Raw genomic sequence first — 18,921 nt, forward strand, 5'->3', positions numbered from 1 at the left:
GCTGCACTTTTCTGCTAAAAGAGGTTGATCCTTTCTTTAAACCCTCTCCCGATCAGTGAGAGCCATGCAGCTTAGAGAAATCATGGACGGCAAATACATGGGAACATTGGCATCTACAAGTTCCCTCCAAGCCACTCACCATCCAGACTTGGGAATATATCGCTGTCCCTTCAGTGTCAAAAATCTGGGTCAAGATCTTGAAAATCTTTCCGCAATAACACTGTGGGTGTCCCTAGAGTAAACAAACCTCAGTCGTACAAGGAGCCATTCACTTTCTCAAAGGCAACTGAAGATGGACAATAAATACTGGCCAGCAGCAACATGCACATTCCCATTCGTGAATAATAAAAGTAAACATTTTAGTGAGAATAACTGATAGGACACAGTGACCACTTATTTGTAAACAAGTGAGTCCTCTTTAATAAATCACAGTTACATTTTTTGTTTAAGAGTACGATTTACAACAATGTTTGGTTTATTTATGTATATATTCACTAAGTGCAGTAATACAATATCTGAAAGTTGTCATCTGTAGTCCCAATGTGTTCAATTAAAATTTAGTCACTCAGCACATTGTTCAATTTAAATAAGTGACTTGTAGGACCTTGTGTGTGTTCAGGATATCTCAATGTGAATTACACCCAATTCATTCATTTTGAAATATAATCCCAGCTGAGGGAAATGCAGGAATCAATTTGTGCATAGTAATAAGTTAATGTTCTTGTCAGCTCTTCACTGTATTGCTGATTGTAGGTCTCAGGCACTACTCTGCTCTTTTGAAAAAGCGTCAAGAAACCTTTCGTGTCCATCGAAGAGCCAGACAGGATCTCATTCAACATTGCATATATCAGACAGCACCTCTGATACGGCAGCACTCCTTAAGTAACTGCAGTAGCACCAGCCCGGATAATGTGCTCAAATCCATGGACTGAGGTATAAATCCAGAGGCAAGTGATCTATCATTGAACCAAACTGACACTTAAAATAGGCTAAGGAATACATTTGAAAAGTACACTTACAAGTTCAAATGTTGAAGTACACCCAAATACCTTTAAAATATTACACATAAAATTGCAGTCAATAAGTTCAAAGTTTCTGAATTAAAGCAAAATATTGTGGATCCTGGAAATCTGAAACAAACAGAATGCTGCAGAAACTCTGCAGAACTGACAGGTTTCTCCAGATGTTGAGTTTCTTCAGCATTCTCGGTATTTGTTGCAAACTACCTGACGTTTGATAAAAGGTTCTGACCAGCAGACAATATTCAATTTCCAGGACTGACAATACATAACAGATAAGCACATCTATCCTAAAATGTTAATCCACTTGAAATATTCTACTTATACCATAAGACATAGAAGCTGAAGTAGGCCATTTAGCCCATTGAGTCTGCTCTGTTGTTCAATGAAATCACGGCTAACCTAATAATCCTCAATAAAAACCATTCTGAGGAAGGGTCACCATACCCGAAACATTAACTCTGATCTCTATTCACAGATGCTGCCAGACCTGTTGAGCTTTTCCAGCCACTTCTGCTTTTGTTTCTAATAATTCTCAACTCCACTTTCCTGCATTTTCCCTTTGATACCCTTATTTATTAAAAAATCTCTCTATCTCAGTCTTGAATATAATTAATGATCCAGCCTCAATAGTCGTCTGCAGTAAAGAATCCCACAGATTCACCACCCTCAAAGAAATACCTCCTCAGCTATGTCTTAAACAGGCATCTCTAACTTTGAGAATGGCTTCACATTCTAGACGCTTATACTGAGGGAACCAATCTTCCCTCAGCCCCCTAAGAAGTTGTTCGTTTCAATAAGATTACTTCTCTCTCTTCTAAATTCCAATGGGTACAAGCCTAACTTACTCAACCTCTCAAGAAAAGCTCTGCATACCCAACATTGACCAAGTGAACCCGCTCTGCATTGCCTTCAATGCCAATATAGCTTTCCTTAGATATGGGGACCAAACTATTCACAATATTCTAGGCGTAGTCAATTTAGTACCTTTTAGTGACCTCCCTATTTTTGTATTCCATTCCCTTTGAATTAAAGGCTAACAACCCATTTACCTCCCTAATTACCTACTGAACTTAGATGGTAGCTTTTTGTGATTGATGCACAATGACCCCCTTCTGACATGCCCTCATTATCTCCAGATTTATTCTGTGTTGCAGTGTAGTTACTGCTTGGAGGCCTATAGATTACTCCCACCAACGTCTTCTTCCTCTTATTTATTACCTCCACGCATTCTACATCTTTCAATGCAAGATCATCTCTTGCTATCATATTTATTCCATCCCATGCTTACAAAGCTATCCCATCATCTATACCTTCCTGTCTTTCCTTTCGAACAGTCACATGCCCCTGAATATTGAGTTCCTGGTTGACCTTCTAGCATAATCATATCTCCATTGTGGCTATAAGAACATACCCATTACCTCTATCTATGCTGCTGGTTCATTTATTTTGTTCTAAATGTGATGTGCATTCAAATTTTGTCTTTTTACCATTCTGTCCCCCTTTAACTCTATTAGCTGCTGATTTTCTATTTTTGTATACACTATCCCTTCCTGTCCCAGTCTAGTGATCTACTAACTCCAACGATTCTAAACATGGAGCTCCTCATACATCATCTATAGGAATCAAATTCTATAAAATTTTGTTGACTCTTAAAAATAAACTAAGGATTATGAATCTGTTCACAAAAATTATACTTCAATACAGTGCTTGTAAAGGAGTAAAATGTCTCAGAAAAACATTAAGTACAGGAAGCAAATAAATGAAATTACATTCTGATTTACAACTTTGGTCAAAGACATAGTGACATTGGATCAGACACATGTCTCCAAGAAGAGACATTTTCAGTGCATCAAAAGAAATTTCCACAGAGTAAAAATCAGAGGCACATGGTATTCTTTGTACTCATGGTGGAAAGGAGTGGTTCAGAATGTTCTTAGATTAGATTACCTACAGTGTGGAAACAGGCCCTTCAGCCCAAAACGTCCACACCGACCCTCCGAAGAGCAATTCACCCCCTTTGATTAATGCACCTAACACTACGGGTAATTTAACATGGCCAATTCACCTGACCTGCACACCTTTGGACTGCAGGAGGAAAACGGAGCACCCAGAGGAAACTCATACAGACATGGGGAGAATGCGCAAACTCCACACAGGCAGTCGCCCAAGGCTAGAATTGAACCTGGGACCCTGGTGCTGAGAGGCAGCAGTGCTAACCACTGAGCCACCATGCCGCTTAACTGACTTGAAAACATGCCTTAGAAAGAACTCAATTCTTTGTGTAAACACTATGTTTAAAGTGTTTGTGGATTGTCTACCAATGTAGAGCAAACAGTATGGAGTCACAAGTGGTCATTAATCCTGAAGTATTAAAAACAAACCCGGAAGATACATGTATCAATATCTGGCACAGAAGTGGATTCATTGATGAATAAGCTTTGCCAATCCCACAAGCTTGGAAAGCATTTCATGGACTTGTGTAGTATCCCTATCTCTGGCTCAAGTAGCACCTGCTCCAGAGCTGTGTTCTAATATCCGTAAACAGATTGATTAGAAAATATCTATAAAACATTTCATCGTCATTTCATTGTGAAGCTGTCAAATGAGTTGGGGGAACCTCTGTAGTCTGCAGAAGAACAGCATCCCCCTAACATTTTCCATTGTTTATGAATATCATCATTTGTTTCAAGGCAATTTTTTTTCCAATTTGGTTGCTCTCACAGTGGTTTATCATTTAGCTCATTGTCATTTAATCTTCTCGAACAAGGTATCACATCAGGTTTCCATGACTCCTTTACCCCAGTTGTGATTTCAGACAACAAAAACTTCAGCATGTTCTGTGTAAAAACAAATGAGGAAAACTATCTGATTAACTAACATCCTTACGGCAGAATGAATGAATGTCCCTTTATTTAACTGAAGCATTCTAATTAAAAGTATCTTAACAAAGAGTGTTCCCCAAGACTGACAAACATTTGTAAACAAGACCCAGTATTCAAAGCAACTTCATAAGACTTTTCTAGAAATAAGAGTGGAAGAAAATATTAAGGCAGTGCAATTAATAAACGCACCTCCAGGTTAACCTATAGCACCCAGGCCAAGATAAAACTAAAACCAATGTGCAGGGTTATGGGAGAAAAAACAAGAGTTTGGCACAAAGTCAAAATGCTCAGAAAGCCACTGCAGACATGGGCCATAATAATTCTGTGATTTTACATTTTCCAGCCTAAATGTAGGGTGGTGAGATCAATGGTGACTGACTCATCATCCCCATTTGCCAAAGCAATCAGCTTGTTAACAGCCAGCCAGCGAGGAACTCAGCAAATTCAATTCCCTTGCCTGTCACCAACCCACACAGCCTCAGACACACTGCATGACATATGCTTTTCCTGTTACATGGGTAAAATGCTACTGGCAGGATAAGGCTCGGTGACCGTTAATAACAGGGAGAGCTGGGAGCACAGTGATAATGTCACTGGACTGGTAATCCATAAACCCTGGCTAATGCTCTGGGAAAATAGGTACAAATGCCACCATGGCAGATTGTGAACCTTGAATTCAATAAAAAAACAAGTCTGGTGACCGGGAACAACCCACCTAGTTCACCTTTAGGAAAGGAAACTGCCTTGTATCCTAGTCTGGCCTACCTGCAACTCCAGACCCAGAGCAGTGTAGTTGACTCTTAACTGTCCCCTGGGCCATTAGAGATGGGCAATAAATGCTACATCACATGTACGAATGAATAAAAAAACAAATTGGCTATTGGCTATGTAAGAGCCTCAATATTTGCAAGGGCTTGGGGATGGGCAGGGTGACAGCTCTAGTGGTAGCATCAACACCCTCACTGAAAGTTTCAGACAAATCAGGACAAGCAGATAGGCCGCCCACTGGATTTTATGAGTTCCTTTTCCCAACCTTCAAATCCTCTGGAAGGGGAGTGTATATTCCAGCCCTCTGTGTTGTAAAAGACTTTATAAACCATTTTGTGGTACTTACATATACAAGTCTCTTATTAATTTCCACATCTTGAAATATGGGTAACAAACGTTGCATAATTTCTTTAAAAGGAAAAAAAGCTGAAGGTATTTTTAAAGCTGAAATTAAACAAAAAAGGTCAGTTTTTACTTGCTATCCTAAAGTTTATAAGAACAAAAGGTCACAGACATCAAATCTTCTTTTTTGATTAAGATAATATGAAAATCACTTTCTCCGTGTATTATAACCCATGAAAACACTTTAGCAACTGAATGGACCAGTCAAGGCCACACAATAAGTCTCTGCTGAAAGGGAGCCGTGTAAATAAATAGTAAACTGTACTGTAAATTGACAGTGTGGGCTGAATCTTATTCCCCAATAAATGCTAGACTTTAAAAATCATTCACCTGATGGCAGAACCTGAATACAGCTGAAAGTGAGGTGTGTGTGTGGAAGCTTCTTATTTTTTACTCATCAGCAATACTGATAACTCCAATGGCAACACCTCTGCCAGAGATAACGTGCTAACCAATCAGCAACCTTTTCTCCTGTAGTATAAATTACTGTGATTGTTTGAAATTGGGCATTCTTGCTAGACCTTCAAGTTCCCAAAATTTACTCCAATCCATGACCAATTGACCCATTTTCATGTTTAACAACGATGGGACAACAAGTGGGGAGCCAACTCATTTCTAAGAGATGGTTTTGTCAATTAATTGTTTTAATGAGACAGGCAACCTCTGATTTCAGACTTGCTGGCAGACTTGTCATTCCTCAGGGAATGACAGGGTGGCACGGTAGCTCAGTGGGGCCTCACAGCACCAGGGCCCCAGGTTTGATTCCAGCCGTGGGCGACTATCTGTGTGGAGTTGCACACTCTCCCTATGTCTGCATGGGTTTCCTCTGGGTGCTCCAGTTTCCTCCCACAGTCCAAAGATGTGCAGATTAGATGAATTGGCCATGCTAAATTGCCCATAGTGTTCAGGGATGTGTAGGTTTGGTGTATTAGTCAGGGTAAATGTAAAGTAATAGGGTAGGGGAATGTGTCTTGATGGGATTCTCTTTGGAGGGTCAGTGTGGACTTGTTGGGCCAAATGGCTTGTTTCCATACTGTAGGGATTCTATAATTCTATGAATTCTATGAAATGAGACAGTTGCAGGGAGGCATCAACAACTTTAAGGCGTAGGCAAATGCTTTCCCACAGTCCCTCGAGGTCCCACCATAAATGTCCTCACCTCCACAACCACCTAAGATTAGGAACTGAACTACTGAACCTGCAGGGGGAAATGGACTAAACTCTACCCCTTAGCCCTTTCCTCTCACCAACACCGCCACTCCTGTCCTGTCAGGATTGGCCCGGTGTATCTGGAAACAATGTTGCAGTTAGAATCTTCAGAAACAGCTAAACTCTCCATTAAGCAAATATTTGCCTTTGCTGTGGTCAAAATGCAAATTTATGTCACATAAAAGGTGAACACCATAGTCCCAGAGGACCATAGGGCTGCTCTCTCAGTAGAGGCAGTGAGATGACTGGTGGAGAGATTAACATGGGGGGAGGGTCACTGCGCCTCAGGTGAGGGGAGAGGTTGAGAAGATGGGATCTTCATGGTGACCTCAGCTGACTTGGGAATTGATCCCACACAGTTGGCATTATTTTGCAGTTGCAAACCATCCAGCCAGCCAACTGAGCTAACCCTATTCAATTACCTGGTACTATTTTAAAGGTATTTTCTGTATAGTTTTGCTATCACAGGTATTTTACCAGTAGGTGGTATTTTTGGCAAGAGGGTGGTTGCAAAAACGGTTCTGATGAATGGGGACACTGCAAGGTTGGGAATTTTGCCTGACTTCAGAGAATTGTTCTTTCCCACTAATAAGACTTGTTCATTGGCAACATCCAACACTCTGGGCAGCAGCCAGCAAGTTCTCTCCAAGCTACCCTAACTAATGGATCTCAGCACTAAACCTTCAGGAGAATGGATCTTGATCATGCTGAGTAAGATTGCAATTCTTGCAACCATTTGTGGCTGGTTAGACCAAATGGGCTGTTTGCAAATGTTATGTAATGATAGCATGCTCACAGCAAGAACTAAATAGGAATTCAATATGCCCACATTCCCCTTATGGTTGGGAGACTTCTGTCCCTCCTGTTTGGGCTGCATTTATACTTGGGCTGCAGAAATAAAAATCCAATGTTTTTTGCTACTTAGTTCCCAGGTTAGTAGAATAAAAATGTAGTATCATTGAGACTTTTAATTATAGCCCATCAGAATAGCCAGGCAGCTCATTTATTCACTGCCTGAAAGGACGAGATGGTGATAAATTGATCAGCTTTATAATAACACACTGGAGAGCACAAGTTTTGCTTTCTCTCAACGTTCAGCTCTCTGTGTACTTTCAATCCTTCCTATTATTTGTCACCTGATGAATAAGCAGCGCTCTGAAAGCTTATTCTTCCAAATAAACCTGTGGCACAACAAACTAGTGTTGTGTGAATTTTAACTTAAAAATATTCAACAGCTCCACCTCACCACTTTCTGGGGCAGAGAATTCCAAAGGCACACAGCTCTTAGAGAAATAAAGATTATCATCTCTGTCCTAAAATGATGACCCCTAATTTTAAAAACAGTGCTCCCTCGTTCTGGGTTGACCAACAAGAGGAAATTCTCTTCCCACATCCACCAAGTCATAAAAAGTGCAGGAGACAACCAAACAAGAGGAGAATCTGATGCCATGATTTGATTTAATAGCAAGACCGGCCTAATCTTTGTATAATATTCAAGAATCACCTCTCCTGGTCAAGATTAGATCATGTATAGGAACATTTAAGTAAAGTTTACAGGGAATAAAAGGCATGAAAATATAATTCAGAATTACTAAAATTTACCTGAAACTTTCTCCTGTAGTAGTTCCTCAGCTCTTTCTTTAGCAGAGGTTTTCTCTTCAAGGGATCTTACTGGAGGTGGCCCCGCAGGTTTTCCATTGGGCCACAATGTCTCTCTGAGACAGTCCACATACAGAACCATCTGTTCCTTACTGAAGAACTGGTCCAGCCTTTTCTGAATATATCTACAAAGGAAACATAATTGATGCATCCAAAAGTGAGTAAGAGGCCAGAGCTAAAACTATATTATCAATATAGTTTAATCAACATTAAACTCGTGGGCGGCACGGTGGCACAGTGGTTAGCACTGCTGCCTCACAGCGCCAGAGACCCGGGTTCAATTCCCGCCTCAGGCGACTGACTGTGTGGAGTTTGCACGTTCTCCCCGTGTCTGCGTGGGTTTCCTCCGGGTGCTCCGGTTTCCTCCCACAGTCCAAAGATGTGCAGGGTCAGGTGAATTAGCCATGCTAAAATTGTCCGTAGTGTTAGGTAAGGGGTAAATGTAGGGGTATGGGTGGGTTTCGCTTCGGCGGCTCGGTGTGGACTTGTTGGGCCGAAGGGCCTGTTTCCACACTGTAATCTAATCTAATCTAAAAAAAACATAAGAACAGACACATTGGATGACTATATAGAGAACATTTTTCCAGTTTTCATATATGTGCAGGGGTTTACATATTTTGAAACTTTTAACTAGCTTTTGTCCTTACATTAAATTGTATTTAGGATTCAGAGATTAAATTTGCTCTATTTTAGAGCTTCCACACATTGGGAAATAGATAATTTTGCATAACCAGGGTACTGAAGTGCAACAGCTTAACATAAACCTTGTATTTACATTTAAACTACACTACTCAAATTCCCAATGTAGCTTTCTTAAAAAGTCAAAAATATTTATTTTATTTTAAAACCAAACACACTGGGTTTTTTTATAGCTTGAACCAATTAAAAACATTTAAGTTCAATTATTTCAATTATTGAAGGAATTTCTATGAACATTGATGTTATGTTAAAATAGATTCAAGAACAGCTTCTTCTCCGTTGTTCTGAATGAACCTCTCAAATTTTAAATTTAATGTTGATCTCACTCTTTGTACACCTTCTCTACAGCTGTAACATTATATTTCTTCTTCTTGCACTTTGTATGGTATGATCTGCCTGTATAGTACGCAAAACAAAACTTTTCACTGTACCTTGGTACATGACAATAATATATCAAATCAAAAAAATCTAAGTTAGTCAAATACAAACCATCAATATTAGAATAGGTCTTCATTTTCAATACTTCAACCTCTTTTGGTATGGAATTCAAATTATCAATCCACTTTTATAGGACAATCTACTTCTATTTGAAAACAGAATTAGTTAGATAAATTTTAAAGTCAAAAGCAATTTTGCATTTCCCAAAGCCATAGCTTGAACTTATTCTTCTGCAACTTGATGTAAAAAAAGGTAGGCCTTTGATTTTCCTTTCTGCTTGTTCAGAAGTTGTGGTTTCCCATGACTCACATCATTCAAAGATTTGCAAACACAAACATCATGGGCCATAAGCCGCTGTCAAAATAGCCACAAAGCTAATAACGTTTGCTGATATTGATAGGGCATGTGCTACACACTATGGACAGATATACGACGAAACATAGAAATCCAGAATTAATGTCCAAGATGCTTTCTTCCATCATTAGTTTTTCAAAAGTGGCATCTTGCGCTATGCCACACCAAATGATATAATCTCGCATTTTTGTATAAAGTAACATCATAGAAGGCTTTAGCTGGTCTGAAGTGATGATAAGAGCCTCTTTTGGAGTCAACTAAGATTCATGCATATTTAATTATGTCAGGAATGGCTGTCAGAAATCCTAAAACAGAGGTCTGAATTTTGGTTTCTGCCAATGAACACCTCACATTGAAATTAACAATTGTTTCTCAGTTTTCTGGTTTTGATTGTTAGGCATTGGAAAAGTATGAAATTCTGACATATTTAAAAACGTTTTTCTTTTTGTGCTTATTTTCAGGCTTAATCAAACGTCCTTTTCCTCTCTATTTTCCCTTTGTTCCTGACAATATTGAATTCACACTTTTTCATGTACCCTTCCTTCTCAGCGGCCAGGTTGTTAATTTCATATTCCTACAATCTGATTGTGGCACAGTGGTAGTGTCCCTATCTCCAGGCCATGAAGGTCTGGATTCAAGCTGCGCTAGCTCAAGAGATGTGTCATAACATTCCTGAATAGGCTGATTAAAAATATCTATAACCTGATTGCTTAAGAGGATACAATTACATACCTAGCTCACTCAGGTCCCAGATGTCTAGTTTCCAAGATTGCCACATCAATTTGTACCTTCAGCTATTGTGATAAAATATCACTGTAATGAACAGGTAAGGGAATGTGGAATTAATATTGGATGCCCCCCTAGCAAATCGGGCACTACCCATTGTAACTCTGGTACACACAACATACAGATCCAGTCAGACACTAGATTTTACATAGAAATAGGCCATGTTCATGCTGTTGTTTCTGTTCCATGTCAATCTCTTGTATCCTTCATCTACCCCATCAATCTCACTGGGACTTAACCTTCTGACCAGTCATAGCGTGGTTCACGATGGGTACCAGCTATAATGTGGCTTCCTCTTAGTACCAGCTCAATAAGCAACTATCCTAGCCTTAACTTCTCTGCCTTCAGCTAAAAGGGTCATGATTTGGAGGTGCTGGTGTTGAACTGGGTTGGACAAGGTCAAAAATCACACGCCAACTTCAAGCAACTGAAGGAGCAGCGCTCCGAAAGCTAGTGTTTTCAAATAAACCTGTTGGACAAAACCTGATGTAATGTGACTTTTTGACCTTCAGTTAAAATGGAACCTGGAGTAATGACACTGATGAGAGATGGTAAACAATGGTAGGTAAATTAAGTAAACTACTTGCTAATTAATAAAAAGCAGGGATAAGCTGTTTGTAGGTTAAGATTGTCCTGCTCTCCAGAATGCAGACAAATTTGCATTTATTATGTCAGTGCTGACAGAACCTACCATTGGCCAATGTTTTAAATTGTTAATTATAAGCCACTTACTTCCTCTTGTATGTCCGGAGAAAGTTTAATGCAGCTCTCAGAAATAATTTGTTGAGAAAATAATCATCTGTAACAAAAAGATACATATACCACTAAAATGACAGTTGTACATTATAGACAGGATGATAACATGAAGCGTACTTAATTATAAAATTGTACAAAACCAATAGAGATGTTTTGAAACAATAGAGATGTTTCAAAGTGTAGGACCAACACTTTGAAACAGCTAAGAATTTAGTCTTAATCCCAGTTATTCTGCAAAAGTCTTTCAAACTTTTCTTTTTCAAGTAAATATCCATTTCTCATCTGTAGTTACTGATGTATCTACTGCCACCACTCCTTAAGGCAATGCATTCCACATCAAATATTGCCGGAAACTTTTTTTCCTGTCTTAAACAAATTAACAAGGTTCATGTGTCATACATTTTATATATTACTAAGATGAATGCAGGGGTAATGGAGATTCACAGATTCATGATCCTTTCAATGAAGTAATTTCATTTCTGTTTTAAATCTGCCATCCCTTATCCTAAAACTATGACCTCTCATTCTAGATTGTCTATAAGAGGAAACATCCTTTCCATGTCTACATTGTTAATCCCCTTTAGCATCTTACACACCCCAATTAGATCTCCTTTCAGTTTGCTAAACTCCAGAGATATAGGCCTAAACTGCTCAATCTCTTTTCATAGGGCAAACTCTGCAATCAATCCAGTGAACCTCCTCAGAACTGCCTCCAACGTAACTACATCCCTCTGCAAATAAGGGGACCACAATTGTCTGCAATACTCCAGGTGTGGTCTCACTAGTAACATTTCCCTACATTTAAACTCTATTCCTTTAGCAATAAATACTGAAATTCTATTTGCTTTCCCATTACCTGTTCTACCTAAACACTAGTTTTCTATGATCCATGCTCAAAGACACCCAGATCCCTCTGCATTGAAGAACTCTGAACTTTCTCTCCATTTAGATGGAAAGTTGCCTTTCTACTCCTAGGACCTAACCTTACACTTACTCAAGCACCTAACCGATCCATATTCATTTATAAAATTCTTACTTCTTCATTGCAATTTACTTCCTCACATATTTTAGTGTCATCTCGGAATTCAGCCATAGTACTTTCCATTCCCACATCCAAGTTTTGAGTATAGATTATAAATAGTTGGGGCAAAAGGACTGCCTCCTGTGGCATCCTGCTAATTACATCCTGCCTACCAGAAAAAGACACATTTATTTTCACTCTCTGCTTCCTGAAGAAGGGCTTATGCCCGAAACGTCGATTCTCCTGTTCCCTGGATGCTGCCTGACCTGCTGTGCTTTTCCAGCAACACATTTTCAGCTCTGATCTCCAGCATCTGCAGACCTTACTTTCTCCTTCCTGTTGGTTAGCCAATCCTCTATCCAAGTTAATAACTAAACCTAAGCCTATGTGACATCACCTTTTGTGTGGTGCCTTATCAAATGCCTTCTGGAAGTCCAGATTTACTACATCTATTAGAATTCTCAATTCCTATATTGCTTGTTACATCTTCAAAGAACGCTAGCAAATTAGTCAAATACGATGTATTCTTTATAAATCCACTGACTCTGATGAATTGCATTCTGACTTTTAAAACATCTTGTCATTACTTCCTTTACAACGTACAGTTCTGGTCACCGCATTATAGGAAGGATGTGGAAGCTTTGAAAAGGGTTCAGAGGTGATTTACTAGGATATTGCCTGGTGTGGAGGGAAGGTCTTCCAAGGAAAGGCTGAGGGACTTGAAGTTGTTTTTGTTAGAGAGAAGAAGGTTGAGAGGTGACTTAATTGATATAATAAGATAATCAGAGGGTTAGATAGGTTGGACAGTGGGTGCCTTTTTCCTCTGATGGCAATGGCTAGCTTTAAATTGAGGGGTGATAGATATAGGACAGAGTAGTAGGGGCATGGAATGCACTGCCTGCAATAGTAGTAGACTTGCCAGCTTTAAGAGCATTTAAATGGTCTTTGGATAGGCATATGACGAGAATGGAATAGTGTAGGTTAGACGGGCTTCAGATTGGTTCCACGGGTCAGTGCAACAGAGGGTCAAAGGGCCTATACTGCACTGTAATGATATATGTTCTAACAGATTCCAACAAATTCCTAATGATGCATTTTAAGCTAACTGGTCTGTAATTTCCTACTTTCTGCCTCCCTCACATCTTGAACAAGTGTGTTTTAGTAGCATTTTTCCAATCCACTGTAACCTTGCCTGGGTCCAGGAAAATTTGGAATATCATAACCAATGCAATCATCTTCACAGCTGCCAGTTCCTTTACGACCATGGGATTTGGGCCATCAGATTTATCTGCTTTTAGTCCCAATAGTTTGCTTAATACTTTTTCTCAAGCGATGACGATTGTTCCAAGTTTCTCCTGTTTTATAACCTTACCTTACATTACATTGTAAAATTAGGATAGTCTTAGTGTCCTCCACTACAAAAGTTGAAGCAAAATATTCATTTAGTGACCCTGTCATTTCTGTGTTCTCCATTATTAGCTCTCCAACTCAGTTCTAGGGACCAACATTTACTTTTGCTACTCTCTTCCATTTTATATATTTACAGAAACTTTTGTCATCCATTTCCATATTTTGTGCTGAGTTTTTTTTTCACATTTTCCCCTTTCTCTATGAATTTTTTTGGTGACCCTTTGTTGATCTTTAAACTTTTCCAATATTGTACGCCATAGTTTTTGACTTTACATCATCTTTAACTTCCTTGCTTAGCCATGGATGCTTTCTCTCCCTCTTACAATATTTCTTCCTTTCTGGGAAATATTTTAGTTGGGAGCAATTGAATATCTCTTTAAATACCTGCCACTGCTCATCAACTGACCTATCTTTAGATTTCCCTTCCAGTCCACTGTGACCAGATCTGTCCTCATGCCTAGGTAATTACCTTGTTTAACTCCAGAACGCTAGTTTGGGATTCCAGTTTCTCACCCTCCAACTGAATTTGAATGATCACTCTTTCCTAAGGCTCTTTTACTATGAGATCATTAATTTATCCGCACCTCATTACACAACATCATATCCAGAATAGCTTGCTCCCTGATTGTTTCCAGAACATATTGCTCCAAGAAAGAATCTCTAATACATTCAAGAACTCTCCCTCGAGTCTACCCTGCCAAATTGATTAATCCGGTCTATATGCATGTTAAAATCACTAATGATTTTTGCTGTACCTTTCTGGCAGTATTTCCTAGTTTATACTGTGCCCCACTGTGGAACTACTGTTTGGCTACCTATAGATTACTCCCACTGGGGACTTCTTTCCCTTGCTATTTCTTATTTCGACTCAGATTGATTCTTATGTCTTGATCTCCAGTGCTGACATCATTTCTCACTACAGCACCGACATCATCCTTTACCAGCAAAGCTACACTGCCTCCTTTTCCGTCCTGCCTATCCTTCTGAAACACTGAGAATCCTTAGACGTTCAATTCCCAAACCTGGTCTCCCTGCAATCATGTCTTTATAACCATACCAAATCACATCCATTTGTCTTATAGATTGGAGAAGTTTGAACTATCAGGACAGACTACATAGGCTCAGACTAATTTCTCTGGAAGAGGACAGAGAAGTGAAAGCAAATTATGAAAAATAATGGCAGACAGAGGGTGATTCAGGTCTCAAATGGTCTGCCTGGAAGTGTTGCAAAAGTAGATTCAGCTGAGGCAGTCAAGATGGTATTAGATTATTATTTAAATTGGGTTCGGGCAGGAGACTGGAACCAAGTCACAATGTTCAATTTAGAGCTGGTGCAGACACAATGAACCATAACAATTCTGTCATTCGGTAATGTTTTCACTGCATGGCAATCCACAAGAAGAACAAGGTAAATAATTAACTAATAAACAAACATTCATGAGAACCTCTTTATCAAGAGAATGGTTACAAGATGGAACTTGTTACTAAAAGGAGCAGTTAAGCTAAATAGTATAGATGTATTTAAGGGGAAGTTAGATAAGTACATGAGGGAGAAGGGATTAGCAGGATATCTTGATAGGATTAGATAAATAGAATAGGTGGAGGCTGATGTGAATCTGTAATGTGAAACGTGAAACATGGAACTTATCACAGCAGAGCCACAAACATTTCATTTGGCAATCTTAATTAATATACAATGTTGATCGTATATTAGTTGTGTATGTAATCATATTCAAGCAGAGGGCATTAACTGGGACTCAGTTGTACATTTATAAGTAGGAGCAGGAGAGCTCTGTGGTGCAAATGTAGTGTTGCAAACCTCTGGGCCAGAAGGTCCAAGTTGGAGTGCCATCTGCCCCAGAGGTGTGTCATAACATTTCTGGAAACATTGACTTGAAAGAGGAGCAGACTGAAACTGTGTTAAGTATGTAAAGCCTAAGCTCCAGTTCCACCTGGTTATCTAAAATATAACAATCGACTAAAATGCAGGCTCAGTTTAACTGCAATAAGTTCCTAATTTGCTCCTGTTGGAGTGAAAGGACAGGGAGAAAGAGTAGCTTTGGTTCAATGTCAACCAGGATCATCAAAGACCCATCCCATCCCAGAAATGCTCTATCCCATCAGTCAGAAGATATAAAAAACTGTATACAGATTCAAGAACAGCTCCTTCACTCCTGCTATTAGACTTCTGAATGGACCTCTCAAATTTTAAATTCAATGTTGATCTCGTTCTCTGTGCACATTCTCTGCTGCTGTAACATTGTATTCCTTGCTGTGTTCTATCATCCTAATGCACTTTGTATGGCATGATCGGCCTGTAGTGCAGGCAAAATAGAACTTTTCACTGTACCTAGGTATGTCTGACAATAATAATTCAAATCAAATGCCTCATCTGAAAGATGAATTTTAGTCGTGTCTGATGTAAACCAATAACACAAAGATACCAAGTGGCCAATCTGCATCAGTGTCTGAGGAGTCAATGATGAGAAATGCAATAATAACAACTTTGTATTTATAGGAGTTCACTTGAGCAGGAACATCCAAACTTTGGCAAAAGCATGCTCAACCACATCAACCTATTAACTTTTAATTAAATGTAGGCATGTAGAACCTACAAAGATAAAATTACACAGATAAATATGCCCACAGAAGACAGTGTTACTGAAAAAGTCAGTTCTCAGAGTGAAACCTAACTTTATAGATTGTAAGGTTTATTCTTGCAGTTTGGTCACCGTGGTTGTCAGACAGTGAACGTATTCAACTGAGGCTGGCAATGTTCTTTAAACAAAAGAACATAACTTTATTAAACCAAACATAAATCATCTGTACAAACCATTTAGAACGATCTTAATGGAAATATTAAAAATAATCAGAAAGGAAAACAGAAGTTGCTGGAAAAGCTCAGTAGGTCTGGCAGCTGTGAAGAGAAATCAGAGTTAACGTTTTGGATTTAGTGACCCAGAACCTTAGTTCTGAGAAAGGATCACTGGACCTGAAATGTTAGCTCGGATTTCTCTTCAAAGCTGCTGCCAGACCTGCTGAGTTTTTCCAGCAACAACTTCATTTGTTTCTGATTTACAGCATCCACAGTTCTTTCGGTTTTTATTTAGTATTAGGAATAATGATTCAAACCCTTTTCTTAGCAATATCCCAGTGAAATATCACTCCTATCTTTAATTTTGTACTCAAATAATTCCCTTCTATTCTTCTCCTGGGACTGCTTAAGAATTCTTTTCAGCTCTGATGGTTTGGACATGTCCTTCTAATTCTGACAGTTTGGGGATTTATACCACCTAAACTTCAGCTGATATAACTCCTCTTAACTCAACTTACTATTGGTCCCTGAATTCCTTCTATATCATAAAGCTCAATTTAGTAAACTTTCAGTAATCAACTCCACAGAAACTGACTGAATATTTAACTTTGGTCACATATGTTCTTAAAATCACTACTTCACTGCTTAAAATGGCTTTCTGAACTTTTCTTTTAAAAAAAAAGGCCAATCACCTTCAGATCTAAATTCACATTTCCTTCACTTTCAAACTGAGTTCCCAAATAAAAACAAAATACTGCAAACCTTCACAAATAAAACTGACAGATGTTCTCAGAGTTTTAAATGTACTTCTAGCTTTAATTAATTAATTTGATTGGTTAGATTCCATAAAGTCGGGTCATCAAATGACAAATTTAAATGGGAGGTTGTCTTTTTCCAATTTATAACAAATACAGTGTGCCATGATCTAGACTTACAAATAAGATTTTCAGTATATTCAAATGCAAAAGCAAATAGTGAAAGAGAGCATGCTTTTATTTATACGAGACACTGTATTTGAAACATCATAATTTTTATTCTTATATATTCAGGAGGAATCAAATGAATGCATATCCTAAATCAGCTTAGGTGGAACAATAGAAGGGGTGTTGGTCAGATCTTAGAAAACAATAAAGGCTAGGTGACTTTCTGTAGATGCATCCCAGAGCACCAAATGGAAATGGATTAACTTCAATACTGCAGTCGACAGCCCAAGAGGTTTAAATGTCATCAGATTATGATCAAGAGTTAATATTGAAAGCACATATATACGATCCTTTAACAAACTTAGAATTTACTACCAAATATCCAAGCAGCAACAATAACGAGATCATTCCTTTAATATTTTCAGCCAATCTGTACACAGAATAGCTCTTCTGAAAAGCACAGCTCTCCTGCTTAATAACTAGTTAACAATTGTTACAAAAGGTGTTACAATTCTTCCACTTGAATTTGATGACTCAAGAGTTGCTGAAAGTGCTGCCTTTATCTTAACATCTACCATCAAATTTTCAGCAGTTATTTCATTGAGCAGCTATGGCTGGAACTGAAATAAACTCAGATTACGTTAAAAATTAACTAATTGTCTACAGCTGCTACATCTGTTAAAGGAAGATGCAAGCCAGACAAATTTCTAATTGTATTTATCTTTAACCTGCTGTTAATATAAAATTTATATCATGCCTCTAAGTACTTAATGATCTATCACTTTACAACCAATTTGAAGTGTAGTCATCGTTTTAATGTAGGAAGATACAACAATCATTTTGTGCAGTAGGTTCAACAAACAGAAATGTGAAAATACCATAGTAACGCTGAGTTAAATATTGGGATACATATTGGCCTTGGCCCTTATGTTTCTTTGAAATATTGCCATGTATCTCTTCCCTGAGAAACTAGGGGAAAAGTCCCATGGCAAAGAGCTTTTGTTTCAACAATTCTACCAAAAGGGTCACACCTCTGATCAATGCAGAACAGCACGGAGGTGGTGTTGCACTGAGTGTCAGCCTGGGTTTTGTGTTCCAGTCTCTGGCACCTGAATACAGACCTACTAACTCAAAGTTTAGGCTGCTATCCTGAGTCATGACTGAATCATAGAATCCCTACAGTGCGGAAGCAGAACATTCGGCCCATCAAGTCCACACTGACCCTCCAAAGAATATCCCACCCAAACTCAACCTCCTGCTCTATCCCTGTAACCCTGTATTTCCAATGGCTAACCCACCTATCCTACACATTGCTGGACATGATGGGCAATTTAGGTAAAAACAAGGACCGCAGATGCTGAGAACCAGAGTCTAGATTAGAGTGGTGCTGGAAAAGCACAGCAGGTCAGGCAGCATCAGAGGAGCAGGAAAATCGACGTTTCAGGCAAAAGCCCATCATCAGCAGTAGAGGCAGGTGCCTGCAGAGTGGAGAGATAAATGAGAGAGGGGTGGGGGTGGGGAGAAATTAGCATAGAGTACAATAGGTGAATGGGGGTGGGGATAGAGGTGATAGGTCAGAGAGGAGGGTGGGTGAGGGTAGCAAAGAGTACAATGGGTGAATGGGGGTGGGGATGCAGATGATAGGTCAGAGAGGAGGGTGGAGTGCATAGGTGGAAAGGAAGATAGGCAGGTAGGACAAGTCATGGGGACAGTGCTGAGCTGGAAGTTTGGAACTCGGGTGAGGTGGGGGAAGGGGAAATGAGGAAACTGTTGAAGT

The 18,921-nt window shown here is 39.1% G+C and overlaps 1 protein-coding gene across 4 annotated transcripts in view; it reads right to left on the reverse strand.

The window, feature by feature from the left end:
• Nucleotides 1-405: 405 nt before the first annotated feature.
• Nucleotides 406-18,921, reverse strand: part of si:rp71-46j2.7 (sorting nexin-25) — a 73,395-nt gene continuing 54,879 nt past the window's right edge. For 2 of the 4 annotated variants that reach the window (XM_043705094.1, XM_043705092.1), the window contains exons 13-16: nt 10,952-11,018; nt 7,886-8,067; nt 5,019-5,116; nt 3,167-3,859 (exon numbers count right to left, since the gene is read on the reverse strand). In XM_043705094.1, coding sequence (XP_043561029.1) covers nt 3,740-3,859; nt 5,019-5,116; nt 7,886-8,067; nt 10,952-11,018 — 467 coding nt within the window. In that variant the 3' untranslated portion in view covers nt 3,167-3,739. Of the gene's footprint in view, nt 957-3,166; nt 3,860-5,018; nt 5,117-7,885; nt 8,068-10,951; nt 11,019-18,921 lie in introns of those variants that run through there. The other 2 variants (XM_043705093.1, XM_043705095.1) reach the window with 2 other exon arrangements.

Source organism: Chiloscyllium plagiosum, chromosome 15 (assembly GCF_004010195.1).
Source record: "Chiloscyllium plagiosum isolate BGI_BamShark_2017 chromosome 15, ASM401019v2, whole genome shotgun sequence".
In the NCBI taxonomy this organism is placed as follows: domain Eukaryota; kingdom Metazoa; phylum Chordata; class Chondrichthyes; order Orectolobiformes; family Hemiscylliidae; genus Chiloscyllium; species Chiloscyllium plagiosum.